This window comes from Phacochoerus africanus, chromosome 10 (genome assembly GCF_016906955.1).
Source record: "Phacochoerus africanus isolate WHEZ1 chromosome 10, ROS_Pafr_v1, whole genome shotgun sequence".
NCBI lineage: Eukaryota > Metazoa > Chordata > Mammalia > Artiodactyla > Suidae > Phacochoerus > Phacochoerus africanus.
The window spans coordinates 74,834,774-74,855,684 of NC_062553.1; the positions used below are offsets into that span (position 1 = coordinate 74,834,774).

At 42.6% G+C, this 20,911-nt stretch overlaps 1 protein-coding gene across 1 annotated transcript in view; it reads left to right on the forward strand.

Annotated features, from left to right (window-relative positions):
- DCHS2 (dachsous cadherin-related 2) overlaps window positions 1–20,434 on the forward strand; it is a 275,809-nt gene extending 255,375 nt beyond the window's left edge. Inside the window, 7 exon segments of the mRNA XM_047799487.1 lie at window positions 9,590–9,720; window positions 13,153–13,439; window positions 14,709–14,838; window positions 17,446–18,477; window positions 18,480–18,785; window positions 18,788–19,759; window positions 19,762–20,434. Of these exon segments, the coding sequence (XP_047655443.1) occupies window positions 9,590–9,720; window positions 13,153–13,439; window positions 14,709–14,838; window positions 17,446–18,477; window positions 18,480–18,785; window positions 18,788–19,759; window positions 19,762–20,066 (3,163 nt within the window). The 3' untranslated portion in view covers window positions 20,067–20,434.
- Window positions 20,435–20,911: the final 477 nt, after the last annotated feature.

Consider the following 20,911-nt stretch of genomic DNA (forward strand, 5'->3'; position numbering starts at 1 on the left):
TCCATAGTGGCTGGCTGTACCAGTTTACATTCCCACCAACAGTGCAGGAGGGTTCCCTTTTCTCCACACCCCCTCCAGCACTTGTTATCTGTGGATTTATTAATGATGGCCATTCTGACTGTTGTGAGGTGATATCTCATGGTAGTTTTGATTTGCATTTCTCTTATAACCAGCGATGTTGAGCATTTTTTCATGTGTTTGTTGGCCATCTGTATATCTTCTTTGGAGAAATGTCTATTCAGGTCTTTTGCCCATTTTTCCATTGATTGATTGGCTTTTTTGCTGTTGGGTTGTATAAGTTGTTTATATATTCTAGAGATGAAGCCCTTGTTGGTTGCATCATTTGAAACTATTTTCTCCCATTCTGTAAGTTGTCTTTTTGTTTTCTTTTGGGTTTCCTTTGCTGTGCAAAAGCTTTTCAGTTTGATGAGGTCCCATGGGTTTATTTTTGCTCTAATTTCGATTGCTTTGGGAGACTGACCTGAGAAAATATTCATGATGTTGATGTCAGAGAGTGTTTTGCCTATGTTTTCTTCTAGGAGATGGATGGTGTCCTGTCGTAGATTTAAGTCTTTCAGCCATTTGGAGTGTATTTTTGTGCATGGTGTGAGGGTGTGTTCTAGTTTCATTGCTTTGCATGCAGCTGTCCAGGTTTCCCAGCAATGCTTGCTGAATAGACTGTCTTTTTCCCATTTGATGTTCTTGCCTCCCTTGTCAAAGATTAATTGACCATAGGTGTCAGGGTTTCTTTCCGGGTTCTCTATTCTGTTCCATTGGTCTGTCTGTCTGTTTTGATACCAGTACCACACTATTTTGATGACTGTGGCTTTGCAGTATTTCTTGAAGTCTGGGAGAGTGATGCCTCCTGCTTGGTTTTTGTTTCTCAGGACTGCTTTGGCGATTCTGGGTCTTTTGTGGTTCCATATAAATGTTTGGATTGTTTGTTCTAGTTCTGTGAAAAATGTCATGGGTAATCTGATAGGGATTGCCTTGAATCTGTAGATTGCTTTGGGTAGTATGGCCATTTTTACAATATTGATTTTCCCATTCCAGGAACATGGACTATCTTTCCATTTCTTTACATCTTCTTTGATTTCTTTGATTAAAGTTTTATAGTTCTCGGCATATAGGTCCTTTACCTCCTTGGTCAGGTGTATTCCGAGGTATTTGATTTTGTGAGGTGCAACTTTAAAAGGTATCATATTTTTGTATTCCTTTTCTATATTTCATTGCTGGTATACAGAAATGCAACTGACTTCTGAATGTTCATCTTATATCCTGCTACTTTGCTGAATTTATGAATCAGTTCAAGGAGTTTTGGGGTTGAGTCCTTCGGGTTTTCTCTGTATAGTATCATGTCATCTGCATACAGTGACAGTTTGATCTCTTCTCTTCCTATATGGATGCCTTTTATTTCTTTTGTTTGTCTAATTGCTGTGGCTAGGACTTCCAAAACGATGTTGAAGAGCAGTGGTGAGAGTGGGCATCCCTGTCTTGTTCCCGATTGGAGTGAGAAGGCTTTCAGTTTTTCCCCATTGAGGATCATATTTGCTGTGGGTTTCTCATAAATGGCTTTGATTATGTTCAGGAATATTCCCTCTATACCCACTTTGGCGAGGGTCTTGATCATGAATGGATGTTGGACTTTGTCAAATGCTTTTTCTGCGTCTATTGAGATGATCCTATGATTTTTGACTTTTTTTTTTGTTAATGTGGTGTATGATGCTGATTGATTTGCGTATGTTGAACCATCCTTGTGAACCTGGGATGAACCCAACCTGGCCATGGTGTATAATTTTTTTGGTATGTTGTTGGATTCGGTTGGCTAAGATTTTGTTGAGAATTTTTGCATCTATATTCATCCATGACATTGGGCGATAGTTTTCTTTTTTGGTGGTATCTCTGTCTGGTTTTGGAATGAGGGTGGTGGTGGCATCATAGAATGTCTTTGGGAGTATTCCTTCTTCTTCAACCTTTTGAAAGAGTTTAAGGAGGATGGGCACCAATTCCTTTTTATATGTTTGATAGAATTCACTTGTGAAGCCATCTGGTCCTGGACTTTTATTTGTAGGGAGTGATTTTATGACCTCTTCAATTTCATTTCTAGTGATCGGTCTGTTCAGTTGGTCTGTTTCTACTTGATTCAGTTTTGGCAGGCTGTAAGATTCTAGAAAATTGTCCATTTCTTCCAGATTGTCAAACTTGTTGCCATATAGTTGTTCATAGTATTCTCTTATGGTTTTTTGTATCTCTGCTGTATCCATTGTGATTTCTCCTTTTTCATTTATAATTTTGGTTATTTGGGTTCTTTCTCTCCTCTTTTGAGTGAGTCTGGCCAGGGGTTTGTCAATTTTGTTCACCTTTTCAAAGAACCAGCTCTTGGTTTTATTAATTTTCTCTATTGTTTTTTGAGTCTCTATTTTATTGATTTCTTCTTTGATCTTTATAATTTCCTTCCTTCTGCTGACCTTAGGACTTTTTTGTTCTTCTTTTTCTAATTCATTTAGGTGGAGGGTTAAGTTGTCAATTTGGGATCTTTCTTCTTTTTTGAGAAAGGCCTGTATTGCTATAAATTTCCCTCTGAGCACTGCTTTCGCAGCATCCCATCGATTTTGAGCGGTTGTGTCTTCATTGTCATTTGTTTCAAGGTAGTTTTTAATTTCCTTCTTGATTTCCTCATTGACCCATTGGTTTTTTAGTAGCATGTTGTTTAGTCTCCATGCAGTAGGTTTTTTCTCTTTCCTTTTCCCATGGTTGGTTTCTAACTTCATGGCATTGTGGTCAGAGAAGAGACTTGAGATAATTTCTATGCTCCTAAATTTATTGAGATTTGCTTTGTGTCCCAATATGTGGTCAATTCTTGAGAGTGTTCCATGAGCATTTGAGAAGAATGTGTATTCTGCTTTTTTTGGATGTAGGGTCCTGAAGATATCAATGAAGTCTAACTTTTCTATTGTTTCCTTTAGGATCTCTGTTGCTTTATTGGTTTTCTGTCTAGAGGATCTATCCATTGATGTGAGGGGGGTATTAAGGTCTCCTACTATGATTGTATTCTCATCAATATCTCCCTTTATGTCTGTTAATATTTGTTGTATGTATCTGGGTGCTCCTGTATTTGGGGCATATATGTTAGATGATAGTAACATCCTCTCCTTGGATGGATCCCTTAATCATTAAGTAGTGTCCTTCTTTGTCTTTCTTTATGTCTTCTGTTTTAAAGTCTATTTTGTCTGATATGAGCATTGTGACTCCTGCTTTTCTGTCATGTCTATTGGCGTGAAATATTTTCCCCCACCCTTTCACTTTCAATCTATATGTATCTTTTGTCCTAAGGTGAGTTTCTTGTAGGCAGCATATTGAAGGTTTTTGCCTTTTTATCCACTCAGCCACTCTGTGTCTTTTGATTGGGGCATTCAGTCCATTGACATTTAAGGTGATAATTGATAGATGATTATTTATTGCCATTTGAACTTCGTGTTCCAGTTGATTCTATGGTTCTCCATTCTTCCTTTCTTTCTTTTTTTTTTTTTTTGGTTGATGGTCTCCTGTTATCATCTGCTTGAGTTTTTTTTTTTTTTTCATTTTTTGCAAATGCAATATTTGGTTTTGGCTTGTGGTTGCCCTGTTTTTTAAGTATGCTAACCCCTTCCCATAATTGTGTGCTTTAGCCTGATGGTCCTGTAGGTTCAAGCACTTCATTACTATATTAAAATTAAGAAGAGAAACATACAAACAAACAAACAAACAAAAAGGGTTATTTCCTTCCTAACATCCCTTGCCCACATTTTATGGTTTTGATGACTCTTTTTTTATTTTTTTATTTTTAATTTTATTTTGTTTGAAGCCTGTTCATGATTAAATCTGTATGCTGGCTTATTTGAGTGACTGCTCTCTGATTGCGGTTTCCTCAGTCCTAGTTCTTCCTCTTCTTCTTTTTTTTTTTCTTTTCTTTCTTTTCTTTTTTCTTCCCTTTCCTTCCTTTTTGGTTTAGAGAAGCCCTTTCAATATTTCCTTTAACCTGGGTTTTGTGTTGCTGTATTCTTTAAGTTTTTGTTTGTTGGAAAAAATTTTTATTTCCCCTTCTATTTTAAATGATATTCTTGCTGGATAGAGTATTCTAGGTTGCATATTTTTTCCTTTTAGCACTTTAAATATCTCTTGCCATTCCCTCCTGGCCTGTAGTGTTTCGGTAGAGAAGTCAGCTGATATTCTTATGGGGGTTCCCTTGTAGGTAACATTCTGCTTTTCTCTTGCTGCCTTTAGGATCCTCTCTTTATCACTAACTTTTGCCATTTTTATTATGATGTGTCTTGGTGTGGGTCTGTTTGGGTTCAGTTTGTTTGGGGCCCTCTGTGCTTCTTGTATCTTGAACCCAGTATCCTTTAGATTTGGGAAGTTTCCAGCGATAATTTCTTCAAATATATTTTCCATCCCCTTATCTTTTCTACTCCTTCTGGAATTCCTATTATGCGTAGATTGGCCCGCTTTATATTATCCCATAGCTCTCTTATATTGCTTTCCAGTTTTTTGATTCGGTTTTCTGTCTGTTGACCGGATTGAGTGATTTCCATTATTCTATCTTCCACATCACTGATTCGTTCTTCTGCATTATTCATTCTGGTTTTTACTGCCCTTAGTTCAGTTTGCATCTCTGCAAATGAGTGTTCTAGTTTTTCTTGGCTCCTCCTTATATTTTCTAGTTCCTTTCTGAGGGTATCTGCATTACTGTTCATATCTTCTCTTAATTCCTTCAGTATTCTCACTATTTCTCTTTTGAACTCCAGGTCTGTCAGACTGCAGAGATCTGTTTCATTGTTGACTGTTTTGGGTGAGTTCTCTTGTTGGTTTGACTGGGGGTGGTTTCTCAGCTTCTTCATCTTGCTTGTTGTTTTCTTTCTCCTGAGGGAGTTGTACTCTCCATTATCGGGCAGTGTTTGCCTTGTCACTGCCGTGGAATATTTCCTGAGGACTGGTGTTGTTGGTCAATCTTTTTTGAGGCAGTGTGGCTTTTCTGGAGTGTTGATGGGGCTAACAGTGTTTCTTTGAAGCAAAGGAGGACTTCCTGAGGGCAGACAGGACTGGGAGGTCCACACCACGATGGTAGCAGATTTCATTTGGTCATGCAGAGCTTGCTCTGGTGTTTTTAGGCTGTGGGGTTCTTGCAGGGGGTTGGCGGTGTTGGGCAGCTGTTCCTCAGGAGTGCAGAACCCCCTGGGGGCTGGAGCAGCTATCTGGGTCACTGAGAACCTAAGAGGCTCTTCCCTAGGGCAGCCCAACTCAGAAGGACGGCCTGCAAATGTAGGCGGATCTTTTCACAGTCTGGCCGAGGTTTGTTGCAGCTTTTGTGGGCTGTAGGGGCTCTTCCAGGGGGCTGGTGGTGCTGAGCAGCTATTCCGCGGGAGTGGGGCACCCCCTAGGGGCTTGGGCGGGTAGCAGAGCCGTTGGAAATCCAAGAGGCTCCTCCCCGGGGCATCCCAACTCAGAAAAACTGTCCGAGAATTAGGCAGATCTATTCACGGCCTGGCTAGGCTTGTTGTAGCTTTTCTGGGCTGCAGGCTTTTTCTCGGGGGCTGGTGGTGTTTGGTGCTGCTCTGCGAAAGTGTAGCCCCTCCAAAGGGCAAGCAGGCCTGTGCAGGGACAGCCCCTGCAGTGGTAGGCTTCAGGCAATTGTTGAGGCCAGCCCTCCTGGATGGCAGTCAGCCCCAGGTTCGGCAAGAGCGTAGTGGGTAGCAGGGGTGGGGGGAGGGGATACACTGGGAAGCACAGCTTTCAGCTAGCTAGCAGGCCTGTAAGCTTGTTGTGGCGTGGGGGGTATTCTATGGGGACCCACCCCTTCTTCTCTCCCCTCCCCAGCACGGGCGCAGACCAGGCTCTTCTCCCAGGTTCCCTCTGATGCGGCTTTCCACTTCCCCGCCCCTAGAGTATTGCTCCCTTCCTCTGGGACAGCCTTGTTTTCTAGTCTCCCAGGCAGACTAACCTCTGGAGCCGAGATCTTGGTGCCCAGCCCCCATCCAGGCGTCCCCCGGCCTTTCTCGGGGACTAACCTTCAGAGGCGATGTCTCGGTGCCCAGCCCCCACCCAGGCGTCTCAATTTTTGGTGACTCTGCCCGTAGTTCAGATGGTCCATTCGGTTCTTGATTGGCTTTTCCGTACTCCAACTTACTGCTACACTCTTCTCTGCATCTGGAGATTCCTCCGGTTCGTTTGATCTTTCCCCCGAGTAGGTGACTTTCCAGGGTGCGGGATCCCTTTCTCCTCCGCAGTTCCCTTTCGGGAGCGCCCGTCCCGCTCGGATTCACCTTCTCTCACTCTCCTCTTTTCTCCCGTTCTGCCCCGTAATGTCACGAACTTCTTGCCATTATTGGAGTTTAGGTTCCTCTGCCAGCGATTGGTTGCTGTTCTGTGCGAGTCATTTATTCTGTAGATGTGCTTTTTTTTGTTGTGTTTGTGGGAGAGGGCGAGCGTGTCCCCCTACTCCTCCGCCGTCTTGTCCTCCCCTACTTTATATTTTAAATTCTGTTGCTCTCATTAGACTCTCAAGAGGAAGTAAAACCTGTGTAGAAATAAGCAGCGGTCTTAACTCTTTCTTTCTGAGGCGTTAGGATGTTGTCCGATGTTTTCCTTTCTCTTGGAAGTTCAGAAGGAACACTTTATTCTTGGTAGACATTTAATATATTGTTGAGAGAGAGTTTTGAAAACTCCTCTGCCACCACCATTGTGTATTACGGCAATCAGAAAAGACCCTGCCTGATTAAAGTCTCATTTAAAGTTTAACCCGGTAAAAGAAGCTAAGAAGTAAAAGTTGGTACAATAGGAGCAGGAAGCTCTGAACGCCAATGGGACTGTTTTAATCTTGTCAGTTTCAGTTATATTCTCTGCTGATTCGCTAATCACAGCAGCTGTTCTGGAACATGGAGCCAGCTGGACGGGCCACAACCAATAATTTTACTAAGACTGCCAAGGAGCCATCAGGAAACTTGAAGTCTCATAGGACTTATGTGCAGAATCTCAGTGGATCTGCCTCGATAACTTTTCATGTGTCCCTCAAATCATTGAGAAACCTTTCACTCGTCCTGTTGTTTTGAAACTGAGTCATATGTCTCTCCATATCAAAGAAACTCTTTTTTAACCTGACAGAGGCATTACATAGAACCTCTGAAGTTGTAGCACTGTGAAAGTAAGGGTAGTTATGGGTATAGCGGAAGAATTGACAGAGCCGTAACTTTGATGTCTTGGCTGAGATTTTAGTATGCCATTGGGGAGGGGCAGGCAGCAGGAGCAGAGAACATGATGAGTGAATGTTTTTTTAATAAAATTTTTCCATATGTACCTGACTTATGTTCATGCTTAATACAACAGACTCTCCACATGGAATTATTCCTAGACTCTAGGAATATGAAATTCAAGGTGTTGTTCTGCTGATGTCCCAACTCCAGTGGTGTGGAAGGCAGCCTCTGTGCTTTGTGAACAGTAGACAAGCAGGGGTCATTTGCTATTAAGTGGAACTTAGACCCACAAAAAGTTGATGCTGCTTTCATATCATTGTGACATTTAAGTTTGGAAGATAAGAAACACTCATCTCGTAAGCTAACAATGGGAAAGAAAGTAGAAGTGCGTCAACTTCCAAGACTCAGTTTCTTTCAGAGTTTCTGTCATGGCTCAGTAATTAATGAATCTGATTAGGAACCATGAGGTTGCGGGTTCGATCCCTGGCCTCATTCAGGAGGTTAAGGATCTGGCATTGCCGTGAGCTGCAGATGCACCTCGGACCTGGCATTGCTGTGGTTCTGGCATAGGTTGGAGACTACAGCTCCGATTGGACCCCTAGCCTGGGAACCTCCATATGCCACAGGTGCAGCCTTTAAAAAAAAAAAAAAAAAAAAAAAAAAAGACAAAAGAGGCCAAAAAAAAAAAGACTCAGTTTCTTGAAAGATAACATCACCAACTGGCCAAGATTAATTCCACTTCTGAAGTGAAGATCAGTTTCTGATGGACAACCTTTCACTGAAGCTCATGGTGTTTAGAGGGGAGTGAAAAGCTAATGATTATGTATTAGGGTGTGATGCACACACAATAAGAGAGACATGTTGGAAAGTATCGCACAGGAGAGCACAAGCTTTCCAGTCAACCAAGACCTGGGCTTGAGTCCTGGCTTTGTCATCTAACATTTAGAACCTTGGACAAATCTTGAGAAACCAGAACTCAACGTATGTTAAAGAAGATCAGATAAGGTAGGGCATTTGCCCTCAAGGACCTTATGGGAGAGGCAAACAAATCAACCCTTAAGAAGAGAGGGGGATGATTACTGTGGCCAGGGAGCATGGCAGAGGCTGCTGTGGGCAAGGAAAGGAGGATCCAGTCAGATGAGTGACCAGTGAGCAAGTTGGGAGATGTGAGCTTGGAAAGACCAAGAGGGTCCAGGGACAGGGATTCCAGGTGGAAGATGGTTCGTAGAAGGTCAGGGGAATGCGCTCAAGGTTTGGATGACCTCCTGCAGACCTGGAAAGCTAAAGGAAGGTTTGAAATTGGAGTTTCAAGTATTCAAAGGAAGATTTTTAGATGAGGAATTGCGATGTGGAAGAGTTGCAAATGGGGGACAAATAAGAGCAGATGCGACTTGCCATAGGAAGACCGGTAAATGAGCACATATTCTAGTTGAGAAAGGATGTGATGAGCACATGGCTTGCCAGGTAAAGGTGATGAGGGAATGAGACTGGATTGCCTGAAGTGTCCTGCTCTTTCATCAAACTGAAATTTCCATGTCCTAGGAAACCTTTCAGTTCCTGCAAAGCAGCCTGGCTGATTAGCCCATCTGAGTCTCTGAATGTAGGAGTGAAATGAATGCAGACATTGATCCAAGTGATATTCAAGTGTAAGATCTTTAAGACTCATAACTACATGGATGTTGTCAGGTGGGGACAGAAGGAAAGAAGCTGAAGACACTAGTGGGCTTGGTTGGTGGAGGAGCTAGCTGTACCATCATCCAAGAGAGATTGAATCACTGAGTGTAGATTCTTTCAGATCGTGAACCTCTGCTTTAGAGTCCTGGTCGATCAAGCATCTTTCACACACGTATTATTCCAGGCAGTACCCTCTCTTAATCCTACCATTTGGACTGTTTGCAGTTTGGATCTGGAAAACAATAATCCAAAGCCATCTTTTAGTGTCTCTTCCTTTTGTTGGTGCAATAAAGTGGAAATACATAGCCACATCCAGGCCATCTGTGGCAGGATGAAGCCATCTACTTACTCAAAGATGAGCTCTTAGAGTTTGTACTTCTTAATTGTTCTTAGTTGGAAAGAACTGAATTTTACAGTCTGTCTCCAAGAAAGAGTTCATTTGTTTTAAACACTTCCTAACCCCTGGTGGCTTGCTGGATTTGATTCCCTAAATGTGTCAAAAATAAGTAAATTTCAGGCTACAATTCTTATGAAATAAATTTCAAATGATGCCATTTAGAAAAGCCAGGGGGAGAAATAAAAGTAGCTAGTCAGCTCATTTTTAAATTTTCAACTGGATATTTGAGATTTATGTTGTTTTCTTCTTGTCTGGTGGATGGATAACATTCCTTGATTCTTTTCCAAACCAGCTTGATTGTGCAAGCCACAGATAAAGGGATGCCCAGGTTTTCTGGTACAACTGTGATCAAGATACAGGTGACTGATGTGAATGACAACGCCCCGACCTTTCTCCCCTCTGAAGCAGTGGAAATGGCAGAAAGTAAGTGTGGTGATTTGAAACAGTGGTTTGCATTAACTTGTATAATATCATCTACCATTTTTTCAGCCAGGCTCTGTGTCAAATATGAGTACCAATCCTCAGTAGCCACACAGTATAAATAGTTTTTACTTCATTTTACGGGATGGGAAATGGATGGTTGAAAATTAAATACCAAATATCAAAGAGGTTAAAAGTGAAAGTTGGGATTTGCATTCAAACCAGCAGGAGGCCAGTTTCCCTAGGTCAGCTCACCACTCTACACAGCTTCTGTCTGTGTACAGACATTTCCCAAAAGTGAGATCTACTCTGTGAAGAAGCATCTCTTGCTGCTTGTGATGGTCCCTAAAGCGCCCCTGGAAGTAAAGTTCTTAGACAGAAAACATGGTCAGTCTTTGTGTTACTGAACTCAGGTCTGGCTCCATTTGAAAGCCAATGCTCGGAAAATACTTGAAAAATACTCAAAAGCCAATGCTCAAGAATACTTCAGAAGCAAGTGTTGGTAGAAAGGAAAGCTGGCTTTATTCAGGGGTCAGTAACTAGAGGAGAAAGCAGACTCATGTCCAAAGGCCAATTCCTCACTGCTGATCAGTGGGCAAAAGCTTTTAAAAGGGAGTTTCAGGGGTGTATGGGCAGAGGGGTGTATAGTTTCAGGAGTGTACATGCAGACATAGCACAGTCAGCTCTTGAAATTGATCATTTGGTGATCTGATCAGTGTCATCTTGATTAAGGACCCTTAGTCTTGAATCCCAGGATGGGTTTGTTCCTGTTTCCTTGAGGCCACTTCTTGGAATGGTGCAAGATGGAGCAGCTTATGTCATGGCTACAGTCTGGTCATCATGTAGATAACTTCTTACACCTGGTGGGGGTTTCATTATCTACAAAACAGCTCAGAGGTTATGGCTCAAGAGTATTATCTGTAGCCCTTGAGGAGGAACTGAAGGTTCTTGACTTTGCTTAATGACTAAACTGTTTATTTTTTTAATTTTTGCTTTTTAGGGCCATACCTGCGGCATATGGAAGTTCCCAGGCTAGGGGTCTAATCAGAGGTGCAGCTGCCAGCCTACACCACAGCCACAGCAACTTGGGATCCGAGCTGCCTCTGCGACCTACGCCACAGCTCGTGGCAATGTCAGATCCTTAACGCACTGAACCAGGCCGGGGGAATTGAACCCGCATCCTAATGGATACTAGTTGGATTCGTTTCTGCTGAGCCACAATGGGAACTCCCTAAACTATTATTATTTTGTGCTGTTTGACAGCTTTTCCTTTGTTTCTGCATTTCTTCACTTCTCTGAACTGATTCTTTGATGAAAGTTCCTCTACAGACAAAAGGAGGAGGAGGACATGGGCAGCAGGGAGTTTGTCCCAGGAAGGTCTCATAGGGCCCCACTGGGTTTTATTTGCAGTACACTAAGGACAAGTAAATTATTTACTAAGTTATTTACTAACTAAAGGGAATTGACAGTCTTTGCACAAAGTCATCATCTTCCTCTAGAGTAAACTAAACCCCAATATTTGCAGAAAAATTTTACCACATTAATGGTAGAGGTTGAAAATAGAAAATTTTATATGACATGCCAATTAATCTTAATTGTTTGGGTCTCCGGGTTATATGGTGACTCTGGAGTCTATGATGTCAAAGGTTTCTGTGGTCAATGGCTCTACTGGTAAGACCTATCCCAACTTTTTAGAGTTGAAGTTGCACATAGTGGCCTGTCACTCGCTTATGTCCTTTCACTCTTAATATCCAACTTATATCTAACATGTACCTAACATTTTCTTTCACTTTCCTAACAAATTATATACCTCCCTACTCACAGAGGGCTGTATTCCAGAAATTTCTATAAGGATATCTACAAATATTTTAAATATTCTAAAATATTCTACCAATAAAAAATTGTCCACATTTGCCTCTCACCTATTTGATGTATTTTCATCTGCTTTTACGGAACACACTATTCTAAAGCATATGCCTTGGTATCAAAGTGCAGCAATGTGTCTGGTGTAAATTTATCACAAGAACACACTGAATAAATCAAAACAAACTGAAAGGGGTAGTTCAGGAATGTTTGAACCTAGAAGTTCCCGTCATGGCTCAGTGGAAACCAACCCTACTAGTACCCATGAGGACAAGAGTTTGATCCCTGGCCTTGCTCAGTGGGTTAAGGACCTGGAGTTGCCATGAGCTGTGGTGTAGGTTGCAGACATGGCTCGGATCTGGCATTGCTGTGGCTGTGGTGTAGGCTGGCAGCTGCAGCTCTGATTAGACCCCTAGCCTGGGAATCTCCATATGCTGCAGGTATGGCCCTAAAAAGCAAAAAAAAAAAAAAAAAGGGAGAGAGAGAGTATATTTGAATTTAAAATATGAAGATGTTGAGTCTCAGACACAGTGGAACTATTCTGAGTGTCTTGGCATCATCTTTCCACCTGCTCCATACCTGTCAGCTCTAAAACAAAGTCCTTCTCATGGCAGTTTAGGCTAGAGGATTCATAGGGCATCCACTTTGTGCTGGTTATTTTGGTGAGTGATATTAGAGGTCTGCTTTCATCACTAGTAAGGTGTATACCTTCTATAGTCTTGATAATTTTGAGAGTCAGATTTTTAAGAGAAGGAAGCAGGACCCTTTTAAAAGAAGGACCCTTTTAAGAGAAGGGTCGCTTGAAAGAAATAATTTTACAGAAACAAGAGCAAGAGATTAACTATTTTCTTTCTTTCTTTCTTTCTTTCTTTTTTTTTTTGTCTTTTTGCTATTTCTTGGGCCTCTCCCGTGGCATATGGAGGTTCCCAGGCTAGGGGTCGAATCGGAGCTGTAGCCACCGGCCTACGCCACAGCCACAGCAACACGGAATCTGAGCCGAGTCTGCAACCTACACCACAGCTCACAGCAACTGAGCAAGGGCAGGGAACGAACTCGCAACCTCCTGGTTCCTAGTCGGATTCGTTAACCACTGCGCCACGACGGAAACTCCCTATTTTCTAACTTCAGTATCCAGATATTTTCATTTAAATCTTTCCTGCTTTGCAGAATTTTATGTCTTGTATTACGGTTTTGAGTGATAACCTTCTTCCCATCTGCATCCCCCATGAATATACGATTTTGATACAGAAACTCTATAGCACAAATAAGGGGCAGAGAATGTTTCTTAGTCCTGCAACTGTGTTATAAACATATGATGAAAAGTGTAATATAAAAATTGAATCTACCCTCCCTCCTTAATTCCCGACTCAGTGGTAAATTTTCTCTTTTATTGGGCTCATAAATTCTTCAGAGTTTTTGTTCAGCTCATAACAATCCTTGTATGAGGACTCAGGCCAAGAAACAGCAAATCATGTTGGACCTGAACTAAAAATGCTTGGAGTGAATGATTAAAGAAAATCATTTCAAAGGATGAATTTTAATGGAGACTGACAGTGGTCATACCTATTTCAGATTCTTTGCCTGGTGCAATTGTGACTCGGATATCAGTTCACGATGTGGACTCGAATCCAGCTTTCATCTTCAGTTTGGTCAAAGGCAGTCATGCTGGAACCAAGTTTGCTATTGATCGGAACACTGGGGTAGTGGTGCTGGTGAAAACCTTGGATTTTGAAGAGGCTGCTGAACATGAGCTGCGTATCCAAATTTCAGATTTGATGCATCACATAGAGGGGACGCTTGTCGTCCATGTGCTGGACGTCAATGACAACCCACCAGTGTTTTCTCAAGATTCCTACCAGGTAAAGAGCTTAAAGAGATGCGGAAACCACAGCCCAAACTAGAAAGAATAGGGGATAATGTAAGCCTACTATTGTTGACACTCATTTAGACAGACAGACGGACAGTATTCACAGTTATTACTGCCTAACTTGATGCTGAAAGTTGTATATTTAATACCATGGAGGATAGAAATATACATGGAATCGAATATCTTATTCCATTCAGTTTCTTAGGTATGCTTTCTATGTCATCATATAAAAGCATGGCACGATTTTTCTAGTTTTTAGGGCTTGGGAGCCCATTGTTCATAATAATTGAAACTTGCCTAATATTTGCAAAGCCACAGATGAGACAATAAGGTGGTTTGGATGAGCTGCAGTGAATTTGAAAACATTCTTTCTAGGCATATATTTTTTTTAAATATACTGATGAATGTTTTGCAGAAACAAATGATGAAGGAAACTGTAAAGTGGAAATGGTAGATTTCAGAGCATAGTGTTTGTTTCTAGAAGTAAGGACTTCTTCCTTTATAGAGATAGGCATTCAACCAAGTACTTGGAAATGGGCGTCCGGACCCTTGAATGTAAACACATGCAAAGCTTACCTTTGCACAGGAGGTAAATTGCCCTAAGTAATGATCTTCTGCGAAGTCTTACTCAATAGTACACTGTTCATGATTATAGCGTGTCCTCATATATGAGTGAGCGCCTTAGCTATTCTCTGCCACACAGAAATGATTTAGAAGGAAAATTTTTTCATAATAAAAACCAAAATTGAATGAAAAAAAATTTTAATTTTGTTTTTTTTGGAGTTCCCATTGTGGCACAGTGGAAACAAATCCAACTAGTAACCTTTTGGATTCAATCCCTGGCTTCGCTCAGTGGGTTAAGGATCCGGCGTTGCCATGAGCTGTGGTGTAGGTTGCAGACGAAGCTCAGATCTGGCATTGCTGTGGCTGTGGTGTAGGTTGCAGACGAGGCTCAGATCTGGCATTGCTGTGGCTGTGGTGTAGACAGCAGCTGCAGCTCCGATTGGACCCCTAGCCTGGGAACCTCCATATGCCGCGGGTGTGGCCCTAAAAAACAAAACAAAACAAAACAATTTGGTTTTCTGACTTCTGGACCTATGAATACGATCTTCTTAATATGTCAACTCTGTACACCTAAGAAAGTCAGCTTCTCTGTCTTTGCTGTAAGCAAAATGAATAAAACGATCTCGGGTGCTGGCCCCCTTCCTGAAAATGACTCTGGCCTTTAAGCACAATGTCCGCCTCTCGCTTTTCCCCTCAGGTCACCATTTCTGAATTGGTGCCTGTGGGGCACCCAGTGCTGACCGTGGTGGCCACAGATGCGGAAAGTGAGAACATTTCTTACAGGATCCTTTCCTCTTCTAAGGCATTTTCAATTGATGCTGCGAATGGTGAGTTGTTTGCAGTGGCTTTAGTGTTCATACACTTGCGTTCCAGGGTGGAAACCTGAAATAATCCTTTTCCAAATGAGCCTCAAATAGCCCCACACTCCTACCTACTGGTATCATAGACGCCCCCCTTCCTCTTTCCCTTCGAGTCTAGCACTGTGGTAGCAAGACCTGCTGCTATTTCTCTCCTCCAACATCTCAATGGCTGGAAAACAAAAGGAACTGATTAAAGGCTGGCAAATGCACAGACGTTCAGAGACCTCAGTATAGTAAACACCAGCTCATCCGCCAGCCAAGCACAGTGGAGGGAATTATCCCAGGCCTCAACTAGAATCAAAATGAAGTCGAAGGGGTTCACTTAAAACTGAAGACTTCGTGTTACTGGAGTTTGCAAGCTTTTTTTCCAAGCCAAGTCATGGCATCATACTGACCCAAAAAAAAATTGAAAATGGAAAATTAATTGAACATCTCTATTGAGTGAAAACCATTAAGATGTTCTGGTTTATTTGATGCCTCTTTCTGTTGTTAGCAGAGATCAAGATACCTTTGGATTTTTTTTTTTTTTTTTTGGCTTTTTAGAGCCACACCCACAGCGTATGGAGGTTCCCAGGCTAGGGATCACATCGAAGCTACAGCTGATGGCCTACACCATAGTCACAGCAACACCAGATCTGAGCCACATCTGCAACCTGCACCACAGCTCACGGCAACACTGGATCCTTAACCCACTGAGCGAGGTCAGGGATGGAACCTGCATCTGCACGGTTACTAGTCAGATTTGTTTCCGCTGTGCCACAATGGGAACTCCAAGACACTTGTGGGTTGTTTTCGTTTGTTTGTTTTTGTCTTTTGTCCTTTTAGGCCCACACCTGTGGGATATATAGAGGTTCCCAGGCTAGGGGTCAAATCAGAGCCGTAGCCACTGGCCTTCACCACAGCCACAGCAACTTGGAATCTGAGACGTGTCTGCAACCTAGACCACATTGCACATTGACGCCGGATCCTTAACCCACTGAGCAATGCCACGTCCTCATGGATACTATTCATTAACCACTGAGCCACATAGGGAACTCCCAAGTATGGTTTCGAAATGCCTTCAGGCGAGTGATTTCAGGTTAGAAAAGTTAAGCATGGTACAGAGAAAGCTTCACAGTGAGTAGACATTCAAAGCTAACTAATTAGCACACATTAGAGCACATTCCAGAAGAGAGAGGGGCCTGGAGCAGGTCATGCTGTGTGCTCCCTCCTGCACCCACCACGGTGTGGTTCCATGAGTCAGGGCCAGATGTGGATGTTAATAGGGTTGCTGGGCTGGTCACTTCCCGATATACACAAATTTTGGATCCTTAAGTTGTACACCCGAAACTTCCATAATGTTGATTACATGTCAATTATATTCTCAATTTTAAAAAAAATTAACCTTAGGGTTACCTGAAGGGGGCGCGTTCAGTCACAAAATAGTATGAGGCCCTAGGAATAGAAGGAGGTCATGGGGACAAGTAGGAAATATTGCCATTCGGTATGTGGATGTGACCATGTCAGGAGTTTGGCTTTCCATCTCTTGGCCACAGCAAAGAGGCGGTCCCTTTGAGCACTCAGTCATGGCAACACTTCTGCTTTGTATGCCTTCTAAACAAACTTGCCAATAAGACATGGATGAGAATGATTTTAGAATATTAACGATTACCAGGTCAGTTTAGTTCATGGTGGGGCTCTAACCGAAATGTAGCATTTAAATGATACCATTTTCTCTTCTTTCTTAGTAACTTAAAATACATTTACTTGAGAAAAATGTCATTACATGTATACTTACAGAAAGTATATGTTTCTAGGAGTTCCCTTTATGGCTCAGTGGGTTAAGAACTGGCAGATCCTTGGCTCACTCAGTGACCTTGCAAGCATTGCTGTAGGTCACAGATGCGGCTCAGATCCCGCATTGCCCACAGTGTAGGCCTGCAGCCGCAGCTCTGATTTGACCCCTAGCGCAGGAGGTGCCACAGGTGCAGCCATAAAAAAAAAAAAAAAGAAAGAAAAAAAAGAAAAACGGAAAGTATGTATTTATATATTTACTATGATAAAATATATTACATATATTTCACCAACAGGGGAAAAATCCATTGCTGAATTAACCATGAGCTATAGAAAAAACATCTATAATTAAACCATAGTGGTAACTCTGCAATATCATATTTACTACTTTGATTTGAACAAAAGGAGTGCCATCCAGTATTTCCAGAATAAATATCTTTATGCCAGAATTCCTGTGTCTGTGAGTGGTAGAATGGGATATAAATTATTCAAATAAGAGTACACTTTCCTTTAAAATAGTAATGGAACCACTTAACTCTACAAAAATAAAAATTAAAAAACAAAACAAAACGGTGGCCAATCCCCTCAAGCCCCACACATACTTAATACAGTGAATGCGATGAATAGTGTTTCTGAATCTTAAGTGTTTACAGAAATATAACTATAATCAGCAATAAGCCCTTGGTCATAACTTACGTAACAAATCTAACAGATACCTTACATATCAGTCAATATTTGCTGACTGAAAGGATCATGAAAATTTTATTTCACAACCTTAAAAGGCTATGTCTTGTTTTCCAGGCACAATATCTACTAGCAGTCCTGTCTTACTGCTGGATGGAAAATCAACCGTTCGATTTCTTGTCGAAGCCAGCGATGATGGGATTCCGGAGCTGACGGCGGTGACCTTGGTGGAGATAGAAATACAGGATGTGAACAACTACGCCCCCGAGTTTGCCCTAGGATGTTACAATGTGAGCGTGCGTGAGGACGCGCGGGTTGGCAGTACGCTGGTCACCTTTTCAACTGTGGACCGTGACTGGACCCGTGAAAACACACACGTGGAATATTCCATCATCAGTGGTAACGCACAGAACGATTTCCAGGTGGAAACTAGATTCCTTCATTCAGGCTATTCTTACAAGCCCGTCGGTTATCTGGTCTTGCTCCACAGTCTGGACAGAGAAGCAACTGCCCATCACAGGCTTGTCCTTCTGGCGTCTGACCTTGGTCACCCTCCGCTGAGTTCCTCCGCCACCGTCTCAATAGAAGTCCTGGATGTGGACGATAACGCGCCCGCATTCAGCCGTCTGGAGTATCAGGCCCACGTGAAGGAAAGCACCCCTCCCGGCAGTCCCATCACTGTGGTCTCCGCTAACGACTGCGATGTGGCTTCGCAGGCGGAAGTCACCTACCACCTAGTCTCTGGAAATGAGACAGGGCATTTCCGCCTAGAAGGCAAAACTGGAGTTCTTTATTTGATGAAGCCTCTGGATTATGAAGACACCATCAAATTCACCTTAACCGTCCAGGCTGCAGATGAAGCAAGGAAGCATTTTTCTTTTGCAGTCGTGTTTGTCAACGTCTTAGATGATAATGACCACGCACCTCAGTTTCTGTTTCCAAACGTGAACTGTGCTGTGCCTGAAAATCTGCCTCTTTTCTCCACCATATGTTCTGTGAATGCTTTGGATTTTGATACAGGTCCTTATGGAGAATTGACCTATTCGATTGTATCGCTCTGTTCTGTCCCTGCGGAGGCTCCTCAGGATCATGACGCCTTCCTCATTGACCCCTTAACAGGGGAGATTCGTGCTAAGCAAGTCCTTGACTATGAAATGACCAAAAATACTGCCTCACAGTTCAGGCAAAAGACAAGGGTGACGCCACAGCCTCCTTGATGGTTTGGGTAGATATCGAAGGGGTAGATGAGTTTGAACCCATTTTCACTCAGGACCAATATTTTTTCAACCTCCCAGAGAAGACGAATGCAAGGCAGTTGATCGGCAGAGTGGAAGCCTTTGATGAAGATGCTGGTATTGATGGAGTTATTCTTTACTCCCTTGAAACGCCATCTCCGTTCTTTTCAGTAAATACAACCAATGGCAATATTTATTTGAGTAGAGCCCTTCCCTTAATGAAAATCAAGTCAGCAACGAAGACACCATTGAAATGAAAATCATTGCTCAGAGCCCCAAACCAGATTCCAAGTTTTCGTCTTGTACCGTTTTTGTGAATATATCCTTTTCCTCAACAGGAAAGCGCTCAGCAATGTCAGCTAGCAGCTTTTCGATCAGTCTCACTGTCTCCTTTTTAGTGTTTCTGTTTCTCATCGTCATTCTAATAGTTCTGATTTTAAGATGGAAACAAAAAGATGCAACAAGCAATTATGAAGAAAAGAAAACCTCATCATCCTTAGATGTCAATTTGAGACTGACCAGGAACACCAGCGAGGTCAAGCCCTTCCAGAAAACGAATGAGTGCACCAATGAGCTGGTGCCTGTGGACTCTGTGCCTGAGTGGTTGAGTTTAATCAGAGTCGTGGAAAAGGACATTGCAGATCCCTACAGATGCTCGAACTCGAGCAGCCGCTGTTCTATGGAAGGAGAAACTGCAGAAGATAAGGAAATCCAGAGGATAAATGAGCACCGGTACAGAAAGGACTCTGACTCATCTCTGAGTGACCGGGAATCCAGGGTGCCAGACTCTGGAATCCCAAGGGACTCAGACCAGCTGTCTTGTTTGTCTGGAGAAACAGATGTGGGGGTCACTGCTGAAGCCGCAGAAACCTGCCATACGTTTGAGGAAGGAGATCAAGGAGAAGGCAGGGGCACAACCTTTGTTCAAAAGAATGTGTTACTGCAGCCGCTGAAGAAGAGAGAGGCCAAAGGGGCTATGGTGGGTGAGGTTGGAAAGGAGGCCGTCTTTATTTCAGGGGATGAGGAAACAGGAAGCACAGCTCTCTCAACCCAGGGAAACTCCGATCAGGACGGAGGAAGTAACTGCCCCTGGGATTATCTCCTCAGTTGGGAACCCAGGTTCCAACCTCTTGCCTCCGTCTTTAATGACATTGCAAAACTCAAGGATGAGCATGTATGTATGCCTGGCATTCCAAAGAGAAATCCTTGGTCTTCCCACCACCATTGATAACAGCGGTCGCCCAGCCAGGGATTAAAGCGGTTCCCCCAAGAATGCCCGCCCTGACCCCCAGGCAAGTCCTTCAGAAATACCCACACTCCCCCTCTGGCTACCATCACAGTTTTCTGCCCGAAGCCATGACTCCCAGTTTTTCTCCATCTCTTTCCCTGCTGACCACACAGACCTCTGCCGTGACTCCACTGCTGCCAGCTGGAGAATTATTAGGGACTCACCTGAGTGGTACATGCCATGGACTAAAAGCAGCAGATGAAGTTCAAATATAAGGCAGTTGTGATGTCAAGTACCATCTCTGCAGTGGTCATGAAGGATTGGACAGCACCTTCCCAAGCAAGGTCCTAGAGGTTGCGTTCATTTATCTCCCAGTGAGTGATATCACTTACTCTGGGTTTTTAGGGCCCCCTCATCGAAGTTTATCCAGTGTATTCCAGCCTTAATGAGAAATTACCATGTCATTTAACCTTTAGGTTTTTCTCTCAGGACTCAAGCTTGTATATATTAAGGAGCGTATATTCTGCCATACCTGGTTTTCTGTATGGTTAGATTTCCAATGGACACGATGAACTTGACAGGCTGCCAAAATGTTGATATGAAAACAAATGGAAATAAAGTATTCTGCATTCTGGTCACATTATTGCTGAGTATACTGCTATTCATAACACAAATTTGTAAAGACTGAATAAAGAATCAGTGTAGGACAGAAAGTCACAGGGAGGAAGCTTGGAAGGATAAACAAGTTGTAAAGCGAAGCAGTTTTCCGCAGATTTCACATACTTGGAGGTGAGTTGCTCCACTTTTCCCATATGCTGCACTTGTGGAGTTTAGCCATGATTTGAATTTAATGCAGTGTCTTTTGAAAATCTAATGAGAAATTAAGAATGAAATTTGTCCCAACTCTGTGCCAAATAAGAAAATTATTCCTGATTAAATGAACCAGAAAGGCCTGTTCTTAATAGAGGGCTAGTATTGATGAAAGCAATAAGCATGTGGTTGGCGGCCACTTAAGATGTTTCCCTGGCCTTCTTTCCAAATCGAACGGTTTTTTTTTTTTTTTTTCAATGCTCTGTCTTGGAACAAGGTACGGGTACAGGCATTAAACTCTGAAGAGTCG